Below are 13,939 nucleotides of genomic sequence, written 5' to 3' on the forward strand. Positions count from 1 at the left end.
AAATCTCTCGTTGCCAGCCTCCGTATTTACGAAATTAAAAGATTCGATTGGTGTGAAAAGTAAATCCGATTCGGAGGCCCTAGACTTCGTGTGCATAGCACCTCAGTAGATTTCAATCGGTACGGGGGCTGGTGTTCGTCTGTACGGCTTCACGCAACCTGAAGACGTCATTGCCCCACGTGATCAATTTGCGATCTCCAACCATTATATATATCCCTTGTTCTCCCTCAAAATCTCACTCCTGGTGGGCCTCGAATTCACTCTCATTAACCCAGCCTACTGATTTTTGATTAGCCTCCTATCTTGATCTAATTCTTCTTATTCAGACGTAACATAACTTTCATGACCACATATATAAATTGGCCAGCAATTTAATTGCTTTTTTATTCATAAATGTATGTAAAATGGCCGGAGCAAAGGCTCATGGGAAATGGGATGACATACATGTCATGTTGTACTGTTCCAAACTCTTTATTATCAATAGAAAATATAATTCATTTTCGCATATCCTTTAGTCTGACCACTGATTTTATTAACCACCATAATGTAATGTTGCTAATTGGAGCTTGAATGTCTTATGCACTTAACGGTATACTCTAATGCACTTAACGGTATACCCCCACCATCACTTTGCATGTGTCTGGAGAACAAGACAATAGCAGTCTGTCTGCTAAATGTTCTCATCGTGATAATGGGTCATATGAATACTGTTCATGGTTAACTTAATTAAATGTGAAAAGGAGATCGGTCACGAAAATGCTAACGTTAGCTTTCGTTAGCTACCAAAGCAGATCCTAATATCTTCCATACAATGACAAGGATCTTTGAAACAGGTGGAACGAAGTGTGGAGTGAAAACCACTGACTGATTGTGCGTTTTACAATGACTTTATTAACAACTCCAAATATAGGACTTCTTACTTGTGCCATTTCTCGGTCTCTGATCCATGACAGCTGGATACACCGCTTCACTCAACTTTCCCAGTTCCCAGCAAGCTAGCACTGATTGGCTAGTCAGTACAGGATACAATGTGTTGATTGGCGCTTTAGAAAATCTGCAAAAAGCGCTGATTGGCTCTTTAGAAAGGAAGTTAAGACAGTGCCAAAAAGATTTTGTAATTCGTAACAGAAATCCGTAACTCGTACTTGAAATCCGTAATGCGTAACTGAAATCCATATCTTTAGATAGATTTTGAAAGTGAAGATAGTTTTTGAAAGTGTAGATAGTTTTTGCAAGTGTAGATACATTTCGTATTTGAAATCCGTATCTGTAAATAGATTTTGAAAGTGAAGATAGTTTTTGAAAGTGTAGATACATTTCGTATTTGAAATCCATATCTGTAGATAGGTTTTGAAAGTGTAGATGGTTTCACTATACAAAATCAATATTACAGATACAAAATCTATATTACAGATTACAAAATATTTATGGCATTGATCTGATTCCATAAACTAGGCTCGATGTAAACGGCCTCTAAGGTCAATACGTTTAGGGTTTCAACTAAAGATTGCTGTAAAGTAGTATCGAATTATTTAGCCCTGGCATTAGAGATTTTCCCTTTTAGCAGCATGTTGTAGCTTCACATTTAGCCAGAAACTGTGTATCACATACATTTCCTCTTTAGCGATTCGGCATTTCATTTGTTGCCATCAGTTTGCTTCATTTCTGGTCACGTGACTGACTGTTCAAGGGAAGTTTATTTCCCAGTTATCCTACAGTGCGGTAAAACAAAGATGGCGGAAGTCACTTCGGATGCTGACACTGCTGTCACCTGTGAAGGGATGAACTGAGACGAGAAATAGTGAAACTTCAGCGACATTATTCGTCTACAACCACCCTACTGAAAGCGGGTTGCACCGTACCCGAAAATAAGTAAAAAATATTAATCAAAATGTCTTCCCCAAAAGCTAAAAATAGCGGTGGACGAAGTGGCAGTTCCCCTGGTATTGGTGGCAACGGGCGTTATGAGTTTATGTCCCTTAATCGACGTCCACCACAGACTTTGTTGCAGCGACAAGGTTCCGACCCAACATCAGCTCGACTACGTGCATCCGAGAGCCCGACTCGTCGTCGAGGCTCCGGTTCGTCTAATGCATCTACCTCGTCTACCGGCGGACAGCTGCCGGAAGAAGACTGTATGCGACTGAACCCTTCGATTGTCAGCATAGCGTTGAGCTCACTGTTAGCCACGGACTTGTGGCTTTCCAAACGTCTGGGAGTGTGCGCTTGTGAAGATTCATCCTGGGGAAGTATACGGCCGCTGATGAAGCTGATCGAGATTTCTGGACATGGGATACCATGGCTTGTTGGTGCTGCTTACTGCCTCTACAAGAGCGATAGCGCAGCCGGCCAAGAGGTCATGCTCAACCTACTCATGGGTAAATGTCTATAGTTCTGCATTTCAAAAAAGTAATTGTCATTTACTCTATATGCTTCACCTATTTTCCCCCTCTATGTCAACATCCCAACCACTCCTATGCAGATCCTCTTCCTGTGAATTGAAGCATCTAGTCAGGCTACCTGTTTCACACAACGTTAATCCATCATCTTCATGTCTAGTCTCGTGTTTTCTAATGATGAAGTGCCGTTCTCCTCAGAGATGCAAGGTAGAACTTTAAAGACCGCATTAAAGTCAGTATTGTGACAACGACATGCCATGCATTTTGGTAGTAACCTAGTTTTCTTTTGATGGTGTATGACAACAGGTCACTTGCTGTTGCTGTCTTTCTGAGTTTTGCACATCTGACTTCGACAGGCTCACCAAACTGCAAAGCTGGACAGTTTTAGAAATACAATGACTGTGCCTCCCATTGACTTGTTTGTTGTAGCAAGGGCAAGCCCTGACTACACAGCTGGTCCGCCTGCAGAGGGAGCCTAATGTATTGGCCTACATTTGCAGTGTCCCAGCACTCCTGTACTCGCTAACCCCTGCCATAGTGAAGCATTGTTAGGGGGGGGGGGGGCAACTTGGTGGCAGCATTGTTGGGGGGGGGGGGGGGGGGGGGCAACTTGGTGGCAGCAAACTCAGGATGACTTATTGGGTCATGTGTAATTGTGCTTATTTGTGCATGTGATGCTGACTACTGACATCAGTGATGCTGTCCTTCCAATCCAGTTCTTATATTCCAATGTCAAATGTACATTGTATAGATGGAAGAAAGGGGCATGTGGAAAATAAGGCTGTTAAGCAGTGATTCTGTGAAGAGCTGACAATTAGGATTGCATCTTTATACCGGTAAACTGTGATATGAAAATTGATGGTTATCATACCATGTACATTTGCTTATTATCAGTATTGAGGGAAACAATGCAACCAGAGACAAAGTTGCTGACAAAGAAGGGAACATCAAACATTTGTGGCCATCTTTGTAAACACCATCCCTCTGTGCAGATAAAAGTGGGTGTCCCATTTATAACTTCACTCCCTAATGAAAAAAAATGTGTGACCGTTTAAACATCAATCGTGAAATGCATCAAAATAATTCTCCACATCCTGGCTCCCGGCTATATCGGCGTTGTCTGTCTGTTCGGTAATCTCTGACTTACTCAGCTCGGGGAGCTGACTGAAGTAAACAAAAAGAAAACATGAACAAAAACCCCTTCTGTTTTCATTCCTCCAAGGGCCATTGTAACTGATAATAATAATACTAATACTAATAATTGTGAAATACCGTGAATCCAGGATTTTCCGAGACGGTTGTCATACTGTGAAAATCTTATACCGCTGCAACCCTACTAACAACGGATATTATCCAAAACGATAGCAAGCAAATATTTTCACCCAAACACTGCATAGCCATTGAAGCATTTAGATGCATACATGGCTGCTGTGTTCACACTGAGCTACAAGCAACATACACTCTTAGATGGCAGTACAATTGTCCAACAAAATTTAAAAAAAAAACAAGGCCAAGTTTCTGCCTGGCGTCACTGGATCCAGAAATACCTATCCCTGTGGCCGACTGGCTCTGAATGCCAAATGCTGTGGCCCTGCAGCAAAATCTTCCTACCCTACAAGACGGTCCCAATAGTGTTATTTCTCTATTTTAATCCTCATACCTCACCCTCCTGCTGTTTTCCCTTTGGTCTTGTCTTTCATTCGCTCCCTCATTCTCTTTCATATATGCAGCCAGCCTGCTACCACCCTTTCTAGTACTGAACAGCACTTCTGACAGATAGCCTATAGAGAGGGGGGGAGGGAGGGGAGAGGGGGTGAAGGGATAAGCAGAAGCTTCACCTCTAGGGATGAAAGAACTGCATCTCTTTACTGCCACATGGGCTAAGCATTCATTCAGTGTGTGTGTGTTTGTACAGTGTGCAATTTGGGATGGGGCAATTTAGATAATGGATTAGTTTGATGTGATGCTGGCAGCTGACAGGCAAGAAATGACATGAAACTGACAATTTAATTTCCATTTTTCAACGAAAATTACAACTGATATTAATGTTATTAAATGCTCTTCTGTCTGTGTAACCTCTTTATGTAGACAAGCAAAGTCCTAGGCCAGACTCAAACTCGAAACCAGTATGGAATCAGATCAATGCCATAAATATTTTGTAATCTGTAATATAGATTTTGTATCTGTAATATAGATTTTGTATCTGTGAAACCATCTACACTTTCAAAACCTATCTACACTTTCAAAAACTATCTTCACTTTCAAAATCTATCTGCAGATATGGAGTTCAAATACGAAATGTATCTACACTTTCAAAAACTATCTACACTTTCAAAAACTATCTTCACTTTCAAAATCTATCAGATATGTATTTCAGTTACGGATTTCAGTTACGCATTACGGATACGGAAACGGATACGGATTTCAAGTACGAGTTACGGATTTCTGTTACGAATTACAAAATCTTTTTGGCACTGTCTTTACTTCCTTTCTAAAGAGCCAATCAGCGCTTTTGGCAGATTTTCTAAAGCGCCAATCAACACATTGTATCCTGTACTGACTAGCCAATCAGCGGCGCTAGCTTGCTGGTAACTGGGAAAGTTGAGTGAAGCGGTGTATGCAGCAGTCATGGATCAGAGACCGAGAAATGGCACAAGTAAGAAGTCCTATATTTGGAGTTGTTAATAAAGTCATTGTAAAACGCACAATCATAGTCAGTGGTTTTCACTCCACACTTCGTTCCACCTGTTTCAAAGACCCTTGTCGTTGTATGGAAGATATTAGGATCTGCTTTGGTAGCTAACGAAAGCTAACGTTAGCATTTTCGTGACCGATCTCCTATTAATACATTTAATTAAGTTAACCATGAACCGTATTCATATGACCCATTATCACAAAGTGATGCTGGGGGTATACCGTTAAGTGCATATGCATCCTCAACAGCTGGATAATGACCAGCCTGATTTCAAAACCACCTTGCAATGTCATTTTCGTTTCTTTTCATGGCACTTTGGGGTAGGCTATTTGTAACCATTTTCTGAAGTCCTTGAAAACGTTTTATTGTGTATTTTTTTGTGGAAGCGAGTTTTCTAGCGTCTCAGTGGAAGAGATATATGAGACCAATTTCTTAGTTACAATGCGTTCTGCAGCCAAGCGATCTCTGAATCGCCAGAGCCTAAGATTAACTAAATAGTACAGGTGTTCATCAGGCCTTTGGGCCAGACATAAGGCATGCTTGTTTAACTTCCCCCACGGCGTTCGTACACCGAATTGTATTCAAACCGTGCGGGGGAGACCCCAGATCTCTCCCTAGGCAGAGCGGTGGCAGATTTAGGTTATTATAACTATTGAATAATGAGCGGGCCAGCAGTTGCCAGCAAGCTAGCGCTGATTGGCTAGTCAGTACAGGATACAATGTGTTGATTGGCGCTTTAGAAAATCTGCCAAAAGCGCTGATTGGCTCTTTAGAAAGGCTGTAAAAACAGTGCCAAAAAGATTTTGTAATTCGTAACAGAAATCCGTATCCCTATCCGTAATGCGTAACTGAAATCCGTACCTGCAGATAGATTTTGAAAGTGAAGATAGTTTTTGAAAGTGTAGATAGTTTTTGAAAGTGTAGATACATTTCGTATTTGAAATCTGTATCTGTAAATACATTTTGAAAGTGAAGATAGTTTTTGAAAGTGTAGATACATTTCGTATTTGAAATCCGTATCTGTAGATAGGTTTTGAAAGTGTAGATGGTTTCACAGATACTAAATCTATGTTACAGATACAAAATCTATATTACAGATTACAAAATATTTATGGCATTGATCTGATTCCATAAACCAGCCTTAAGGTGTTGGGGAGTGCTGTACTCACTTAGCCTGACGATGTCATACTCATAATTCTAGTCAGAATATGAGTCTGATGCTGAGCCATTGGGCTGTGATTATGGGGCGTGTTTCAACGAACCAAGAAAAAAAATGCCTCTTCGCTCAATTGGATACCTACAACTAATCAGAGCAACATAGTATGACCATCTGATACATTAAAACTTTTACCGGATCCCGTAAGAAGGACGGCAAAAACATATTTTCGATCGACAAATGGCTTGATCGCGTTTCTTTTTTCCTCTTTCAAAATGAATGCGCTATCAATATCTGTGAGATATGCCTGCTCACGTACTTATTAGCAGCAAGGCTATAGCTAGCTACCATTTGTTTCAATGTTTTTTTTGTCTACACGTTAGCATAACCTATCAATAATGGTCCAGAGTGCTATAGTTAAGACCTACTATCCTCGGCAACATTCGTGTTGCACATACACAACTAACCGAGTCAATGTAGACATAAAAAAAGTCGTGTAGATAGCTTAAATCATATAAAATATGTCCCACTAAGCTCCGGAGACAGTGCCATCTTTGTTTGATGTATATTCTATCTATCTAATCTAGGGATGCACGATAATATCGGCAATACATCGGTATCGGCAGATATCGGCTTCAAAACGTAATTATCGGTATCTGCAGATATGAAAAATTTCTGCCGATATACCTGGCCGATAAGGTGACGTGTAAATTATGCGCACGCGAAGCAAATGTTTATGAGCGTCGGCTGTGTGGCAGTAGCCTACTTCACAGTATCAGAGGATGATGACAAAATGCCTATTTGTCAGAAAACTTTTCAGGAGAAGGAGGAGGAGATGCAGCTTGGCCATAACGTAGGTTGCATGCATAGATGCAGACCACCCGCGTGCCACGCTTTACAACATTACCTGTCGCGCTAATAGACGTTAATAAGTTACGGATTTAGCTAGACGACACTAGCTTGTTAGCTTGCATGCTACGTGACACCAGAGAAGTTGATGATACCTCATTTCACGGGATGTGAAACGTTATGTCACAAGCCCACACTATCTGTACATGGCTCACTTTTGCATTTATGGAATTTATACAGCTAACTTGGCAACAACGTTACATAGATTAGTCTAGAAATCCTAGAAGGGACGTTATTAAACTGTAAGTCAGTTAACCAACGTTAGCTTGCCAAGTAAGCCAAGCTGCATTTCCAGAGTGTAGTTGTTCAAGTTCAAGGAGGTACTGTTTAAGTATGAAAATTGTGAGGTGAAAATATAAATAAATCTGCCATATTTTAAAACATTTCAGTTTCATGAGTGAATGTCTATTTCTAAAATGATACAAATCAAGTCTGTAATGTCCTGTATTTACAGCAATACCCTAGCATAATAACAGATTAATTCTAGTACAGGATAGACTTTTCAATAAACAAAAAGCTGAGGAGTATACAGTACTGTGCAAAAGTTTTAGGCAGGTGTGAAAAAATGCTGTAAACTAAGAATGCTTTAACAAATGGAAGTGTTAACAGTTTATTTTCATCAATTCTTCATAAATTAACAAAATGCAGTGAAGGAACAGAAGAAATTTCTAAATTAAATCAATATTTGGTGTGACCACCCTTTGCCTTCAAAATAGCATAAATTCTTCCAGATACACTTGCGCATAGTTTTTGAAGGAACTCGTCTGGTAAATTGTTCCAAACATCTTGGAGAACTAACCACAGATCTTCTGTGGATGTAGGCTTCCTAAAATTCTTCTGTCTATTCATGTAAACCCAGACAGACTCGATGATGTAGAGATCAGGGCTCTGTGGGGGTCATACCATCACTTGCAGGACTCTCTGTTCTTCTTTAAGCTGAAGATAGTTGTTAATGACATTGGCTGTATGTTTGGGGTTATGTTCCTGCTGCAGAATACATTTGGTGCCAATCATACGCCTCCCTGATGGTATTGCATGATGGATTAGTATCTGGCTGTATTTCTCAGCATTGAGGACACCATTCATCCTGACCAAATCTCCAACTCCACATGCAGAAATGCAGCCCCAAACTGGAAAGGAACCTCTACCATGCTTCACTGTTGCCTGCAGACTCTCATTATTGTACCTCTCTCCAGCCCTTTGGCGAACAAACTGCCTTCTTCTACAGCCAAATATTTCTAATTTTGACTTATCAGTCCAGAGCACCTTCTGCCATGTTTCTGCACCCCAGTTTCTATGTTTTCGTGCTTAGTTCAGTCACTTGGCCTTGTTTCCTTGTCGGGGTAGAGCTTTTTGGCTGCAACTCTTCCATGAAGACCACTTCTGGCCAGACTTCCCCGGACAGTAAATGTCTGTACCTGGGTACCACTGGTTTCTGCCAGTTCTGAGCTGATGCCACTGCTTGAAATCTTCCGATTTCAAAGGTAAATAAGCTTGATGGGTTTTTCATCAGCTGCATTAAGTTTCCTTGGCTGACCACTGCGTCTACGATCCTCAACGTCTTCTTCAAAAGAGCTTGAACTGCACATTTTGAAACCCCTGTCTGCTTTGAAATCTTTGTCTGGGAGAGACCCTGCTGATGCAGTATAACTACGTTGTGTCCTGTTGCTTTGCTCAGTCTTACCATGTAAATGGATACAAAATAAACATTTATTGTTTACATTTTTCAAAGCATTCTTGGTTCATAGCATTTTTTCACACCTGCCTAAAACTTTTGCACAGTACTGTATATCGGTATCGGCATCGGCAATCGGCCAAAATTAGCTTGTAAATATCGGCATATCGGATATCGGCTAAAATTCAATATCGTGCATCCCTAATCTAATCAACTCAAGCGTTGGTTGGTCATCTGTCCATCAACGTATAAAGCCCGCCTTTACAATTTGATTGGTCAGATCACTTTTCCAAGACGTTGAATCTCTCCCAACTAGCTCAAGTCCATACTGAATCTCCCAGACCAAAGATTTTGTGGGCGGAGTTCAGGCTGGTATCCAGGATAGTACTCACTAGGGCTGAACGATTAATTGCATTTGCGGTTTAATCGCAATATGATGAGACACGATTTTCAAACCGCAGCTTAAATAAAAAACGCGATTTATTTTATTTATTTTTTTAAGATGGAAAATTTTGCACACAGTGATTAAAGCAGCATAACGGATCACTTGCTAATTACTAACGAGATGCTGGTGGCTCCAACTAGTGAAATCTCTTGAAATGTGCTTACTTTGACACTATGACCAACTAGTTAGTCAACAACTGTCCTAACACAGTCAAACATCAAGCAAGTGCAACACAAGACGGCAAATAAGCTACTAACTAGTTCGGCAGACAGTAAAAACCAGGCGGCTTCAGGCACTACATAACGCAGTCATTTGCCTACGGACCCTGGTATGGCAATGGCACAGAGGCGATTCTCCATATTAAGTCATTGTAGTGCCCCAATTTTCAAAGCTGTTATTTTAAGGTAAAACTGCTTATCCTAACCCTAACCCTGAAGTACAATTACTGCATAAGGCCAATTTAAAAAGTGCATGCCTTGTGTTTATACTAGACTTTGTTTAAATTACTTAAATGCACAGTGGCAAAGCCACCGATTTGTTTCTGTAATGAGCAGTTAATTACAAATGTAAAATGTGGGAAAGAATATTTCACACTAATATTGTGTCATTTAAATCATTCAGTACGTTTTGTTGGAGAAAAAAAGAGGATAACATTTTTAAAAATCGCATATCGAATCGCAATATTTTGGGGAAAAATCTCAATTAGATTATTTTCCCAATTCGTTCAGCCCTAGTACTCACCGGCTATCGTTACACCTGTCTGCGTGTTCCTGGCAGTGCTCACGCTATTTGTTCTCATCTGTAATTGTGCCAAATTTATAAACCTTACTTTATGTATGCTACTGGTTTGGATGAAGTCTGACAATACTTGTACTAGTTTGTGCAGTTGCAGTGATGTGCAGTTGCAGGCTTTATTAGTATGTAGATTCTAGATAATGCTTTGTGTGTGTGTGTGTGTGTGTGTGTGTGTGTGTGTGTGTGTGTGTGTGTGTGTGTGTGTGTGTGTGTGTGTGTGTGTGTGTGTGTGTGTGTGTGTGTGTGTGTGTGTGTGTGTGTGTGTGTGTGTGTGTGTGTGTGTGTGTGTGTGTGTGTGTGTGTGTGTGTGTGTGTGTGTCTCCGTGTCTCCCACAGCTCTGGTGTTGGACCTGATCCTGGTCGGCATAGTTAAAGCAGTTGTGCGTCGTCGCCGCCCATCCCACAACCGAATGGACATGTTTGCCACCTTCTCCGTGGACCGCTACTCCTTCCCATCGGGCCACGCCACGCGAGCAGCCATGTGCGCCCGATTCCTGCTGGCCCACCTGGTCCTGGCAGCGCCGCTCCGTGTGCTGGTCGTGCTCTGGGCCACCCTGGTGGGCTTCTCCCGGGTTCTCCTGGGCCGTCACAACGTGACCGATGTGGCCTTTGGGTTCGGCATGGGCTACTGCCAATACAACCTGGTGGAGGCATTGTGGATGTCCTCCGCCACACTGAATGGCCTGATGGGACAGTTCACCTAAGAGGAGTGGAGGGCCTCAAAGGGGGTGCAGGGTGGTGGATGGATGGATTGCGGGGGGGGGGAGCAAAGAGGTCTGAAAGTGGACGAGTGCAAGAGAGGTGTTGAGGACCGTAGAGTGTTGGTTATTTGTGAAGGGAGATTTTATAACTTCACCTTCCACCAGAGGCTCGTCCATGTGTGTCACCATTTCCTTTTTGCCTGCAAAAAAAAAACAAAAAAAACATTTAATCATCACCATCAAGCCACCACTGCAGTACAATTTAACTTCTGATTACGAAACTCTTTACAGCCCCATATGCACCACACCTGGCTGAGTGTCATTATACACTATCTCTGTGTGTATTTGAACAACAATGGGGAGAGGAATTTTACAGGATAGCTCCAGTTACCCGCAGGGTGTGCTCTGCCCTAAATACTGCAATACTGGTGCGGCATGCACACGTGTGTGTGTGTGTGTGTGTGTGGGAGGAGGTCTGTTTTGGTGTTTCATGCTGGAAGTGGATGCATGGAAGTGCATTGCTAGCTTTCAGTGTGAAGTAATAATGTGTGCAGCATAGTGTCTGCTATCCATGCAAAAGTGCTGAATGTGATGAAGGTGTTCAGTTTATTTTGGAATGATTGTATAGTGTATTTCAACTTTGTGTACTTACTGATGTTGACGTCCTTTCTCCCCTTTGCTGATTTCATCATGCAAAATTGCATGTAGAAATATGTATTTGCTGATATATGATTTTTCACTGAAAGAAATTAATAGGCATTATACTAGTATGTTGGGATTGTGTTTGTGTTCATAATGCTACTTCCATCTCATTTCTGTTATGACACCTTTACCTGTAGTCATGCACAAAGCATCAGTAGGCATGGCAGAGGCTACAAGAGTCATAACACAGTGGACTTTGAAGTCTTTGAAGGTCTTTCAAGTTATGGGTAGAGTACGGTAAACCTTTCTCTCAGGGCATGATTTCAAAGTATCTCCAGGCAAAAAAAAAAACCTAACCCTTGAGCTTTCCAAATGAGCCTCTGTAAGCAAACTCCAGATGATTATGCCAGCAGTGATGCCTAAGATGACGCCTCTAAGGCACTGTGGGGTCAAATTTGTATTTTATTATTATGGTACTTAGTACCAGATCCAAGTCTGAGCACGTAGGCCACCATCTAGGCACAGCTTGCAGTTTGATTTTGATTGGAACAGTGAGCTTGAATATGTAATGTTTTGCTAGACTAAACCGGGGCTTGACGCCAGTAGCTCCAGTGACGTAGTTCACACAGAGTGCTTCTTGGCAGGGGCGCGAAATGTTCACTAGACCAGTGCACCCATCACTGAGTTGACTGACCAGGTGAACTGCTTCTGTCCACATTGTACTCGTGTCTGACCGTCCTCTCTGTAGGCCATATTTTTGGCCTAGGCCTAAAAAAGAAACCTTTAAAAAGATGTGTAACATACATTTTGCCCCCTACAAATGTCTACATACAGGTAATTTTGACTGTTTAGCTCCTCCATTGACACTGCACTGTAATGGTCTTTTGTTGGAGATAAACTGTATACCCCAGTCAACAAGTGAATGTAGATAGCCTTCAATAGTGCAGCTTGAAGACCTCTGCTGTTCAAATGGAACCTTTTTACTTGTCAGTTAATTTGGCCTTGCTATTTTTCTGTTTCTTGTGTTTCCTCCTCGTAGGAACTCCAGAAGCCTTAGGTGGAATCAGTGCAGTGCATTCATCCTTGTGAAATTGGATTCCTTTTAATTGAAACGGTAATTCCACAGGGTTTCATTGAGGTTTCATTCACAGCTGACTCCCTCTATTCGTACTGTGCAGAAGGACTGCAGCTGGGTGGATATAATACAAAATACTTTCTCAACCTGCTCACCACTGTGGCTAGATGGATACTGTTCGGCTCACTCTTTGGCATTCGCTAAGCCTGCGTCCCGTGTGAGTGCGAGACGAGAGAGGATAGATGGTGGTATTACAAAAGGCCCCCAACTCTTAACACCCCTTCAGTGATAAGTAAAACTGCAAGTTCTATCTATTGTGACTTCCCTAGTCACTGTGTCCCTCAGGATCGGAGTGAGAGCAAAAGAGAGCTCCAGTTCCATTACGGCTCGTGCTCTTTTTTCCCCCTCAGCACTCAGCCTGAGACTGAATTTAACTCAAATTCCTCTCCTCATCCTCCCTTCTCCTGCAGCCTCCACCCCAACCCACCACCACTTTCCACCCCCACACCCTGCCTTTTTGGGTCTTATGTAACCTCCGCAAACTCTCCAAAGTTCCCCTTAACCCCTCACATGCCTGGTTTGCTTTCTGACAGTCTCAGCAGGGTCTGTATGTATTATGTATGTGGATTGATGTTAATGTTTGCCGATCATTTTTTTACATTCCAAATGTTGCAGCAGTGCATTGTAACTAGTCTTAATGCATGGGGTAATCAGTATGGGCTAGGTGGCTCTGTACTTTGAGGATAGTCAATGTTGTAAGCTGCACTTTCTATTTTCTTTGAATGTACCGAGCTGTGTCATACGCAGGACAGTCTGTGACCACTCAGATTTTAATTGATGTAGACTTGTCGATCGATGTAAATTGTCAACGTTTATTCAAAGGCGTACATGGAAGAATTCATTTTCTTTCGCATAATTACATTCAAATGCAATATGCAGGGGTTTCCAGGGCATCCTTACGTGACTTGCTAGTCTGAGCCATCTGTTCAGCCGCACGGTCAACACAGTCCTTCGAGGTGAGATTCTCAGACGGAGCAGTCACTGCTGTTTTTTTCCCATCGCAATAATTTAAAAGCTCTTCCTTTTTGCTATTTTTTGCTTAAAGGACCAACTGCAATATCATTGTTTGAAAAAAGGAATGTGGCAAAGCCTGGCAACACAGGCCTTTTTGTATGCCTTCATCACATAAGGCTTCACCACCAGCTATACAAAGTGAATATGAACTATAATAATCTGTGTTGTACATCGTATAATCCTTAATCTGCTGTCAAGTCTAATGTATGTTTCAATGTAAAAAATGTTAAGTATATATGGGGTAGTGTGGTAGCGAGCAAGACTGTTTGTACTATATTTGTGGGATATTGTCTAAAAATGGACCATAATGTGATTGTATTTTTTAAATAAATGTGGAAGACAAGAGCTTTTACAATGTCTTTTGTTGATCTGT

At 41.7% G+C, this 13,939-nt stretch overlaps 1 protein-coding gene across 1 annotated transcript; it reads left to right on the forward strand.

The window, feature by feature from the left end:
* Nucleotides 1-1,768: 1,768 nt before the first annotated feature.
* plpp6 (phospholipid phosphatase 6) lies at nucleotides 1,769-10,778 on the forward strand (the record flags this gene model as incomplete). The annotated part of the gene is made up of 2 exons (XM_080832951.1): nucleotides 1,769-2,378; nucleotides 10,411-10,778. Exons 1-2 carry the CDS (start codon nucleotides 1,892-1,894, stop codon nucleotides 10,776-10,778), a joined length of 855 nt encoding a protein of 284 aa, XP_080689077.1. The 5' UTR covers nucleotides 1,769-1,891.
* Nucleotides 10,779-13,939: the final 3,161 nt, after the last annotated feature.

This window comes from Sprattus sprattus (assembly GCF_963457725.1).
Source record: "Sprattus sprattus genome assembly, chromosome: 2".
NCBI lineage: Eukaryota > Metazoa > Chordata > Actinopteri > Clupeiformes > Clupeidae > Sprattus > Sprattus sprattus.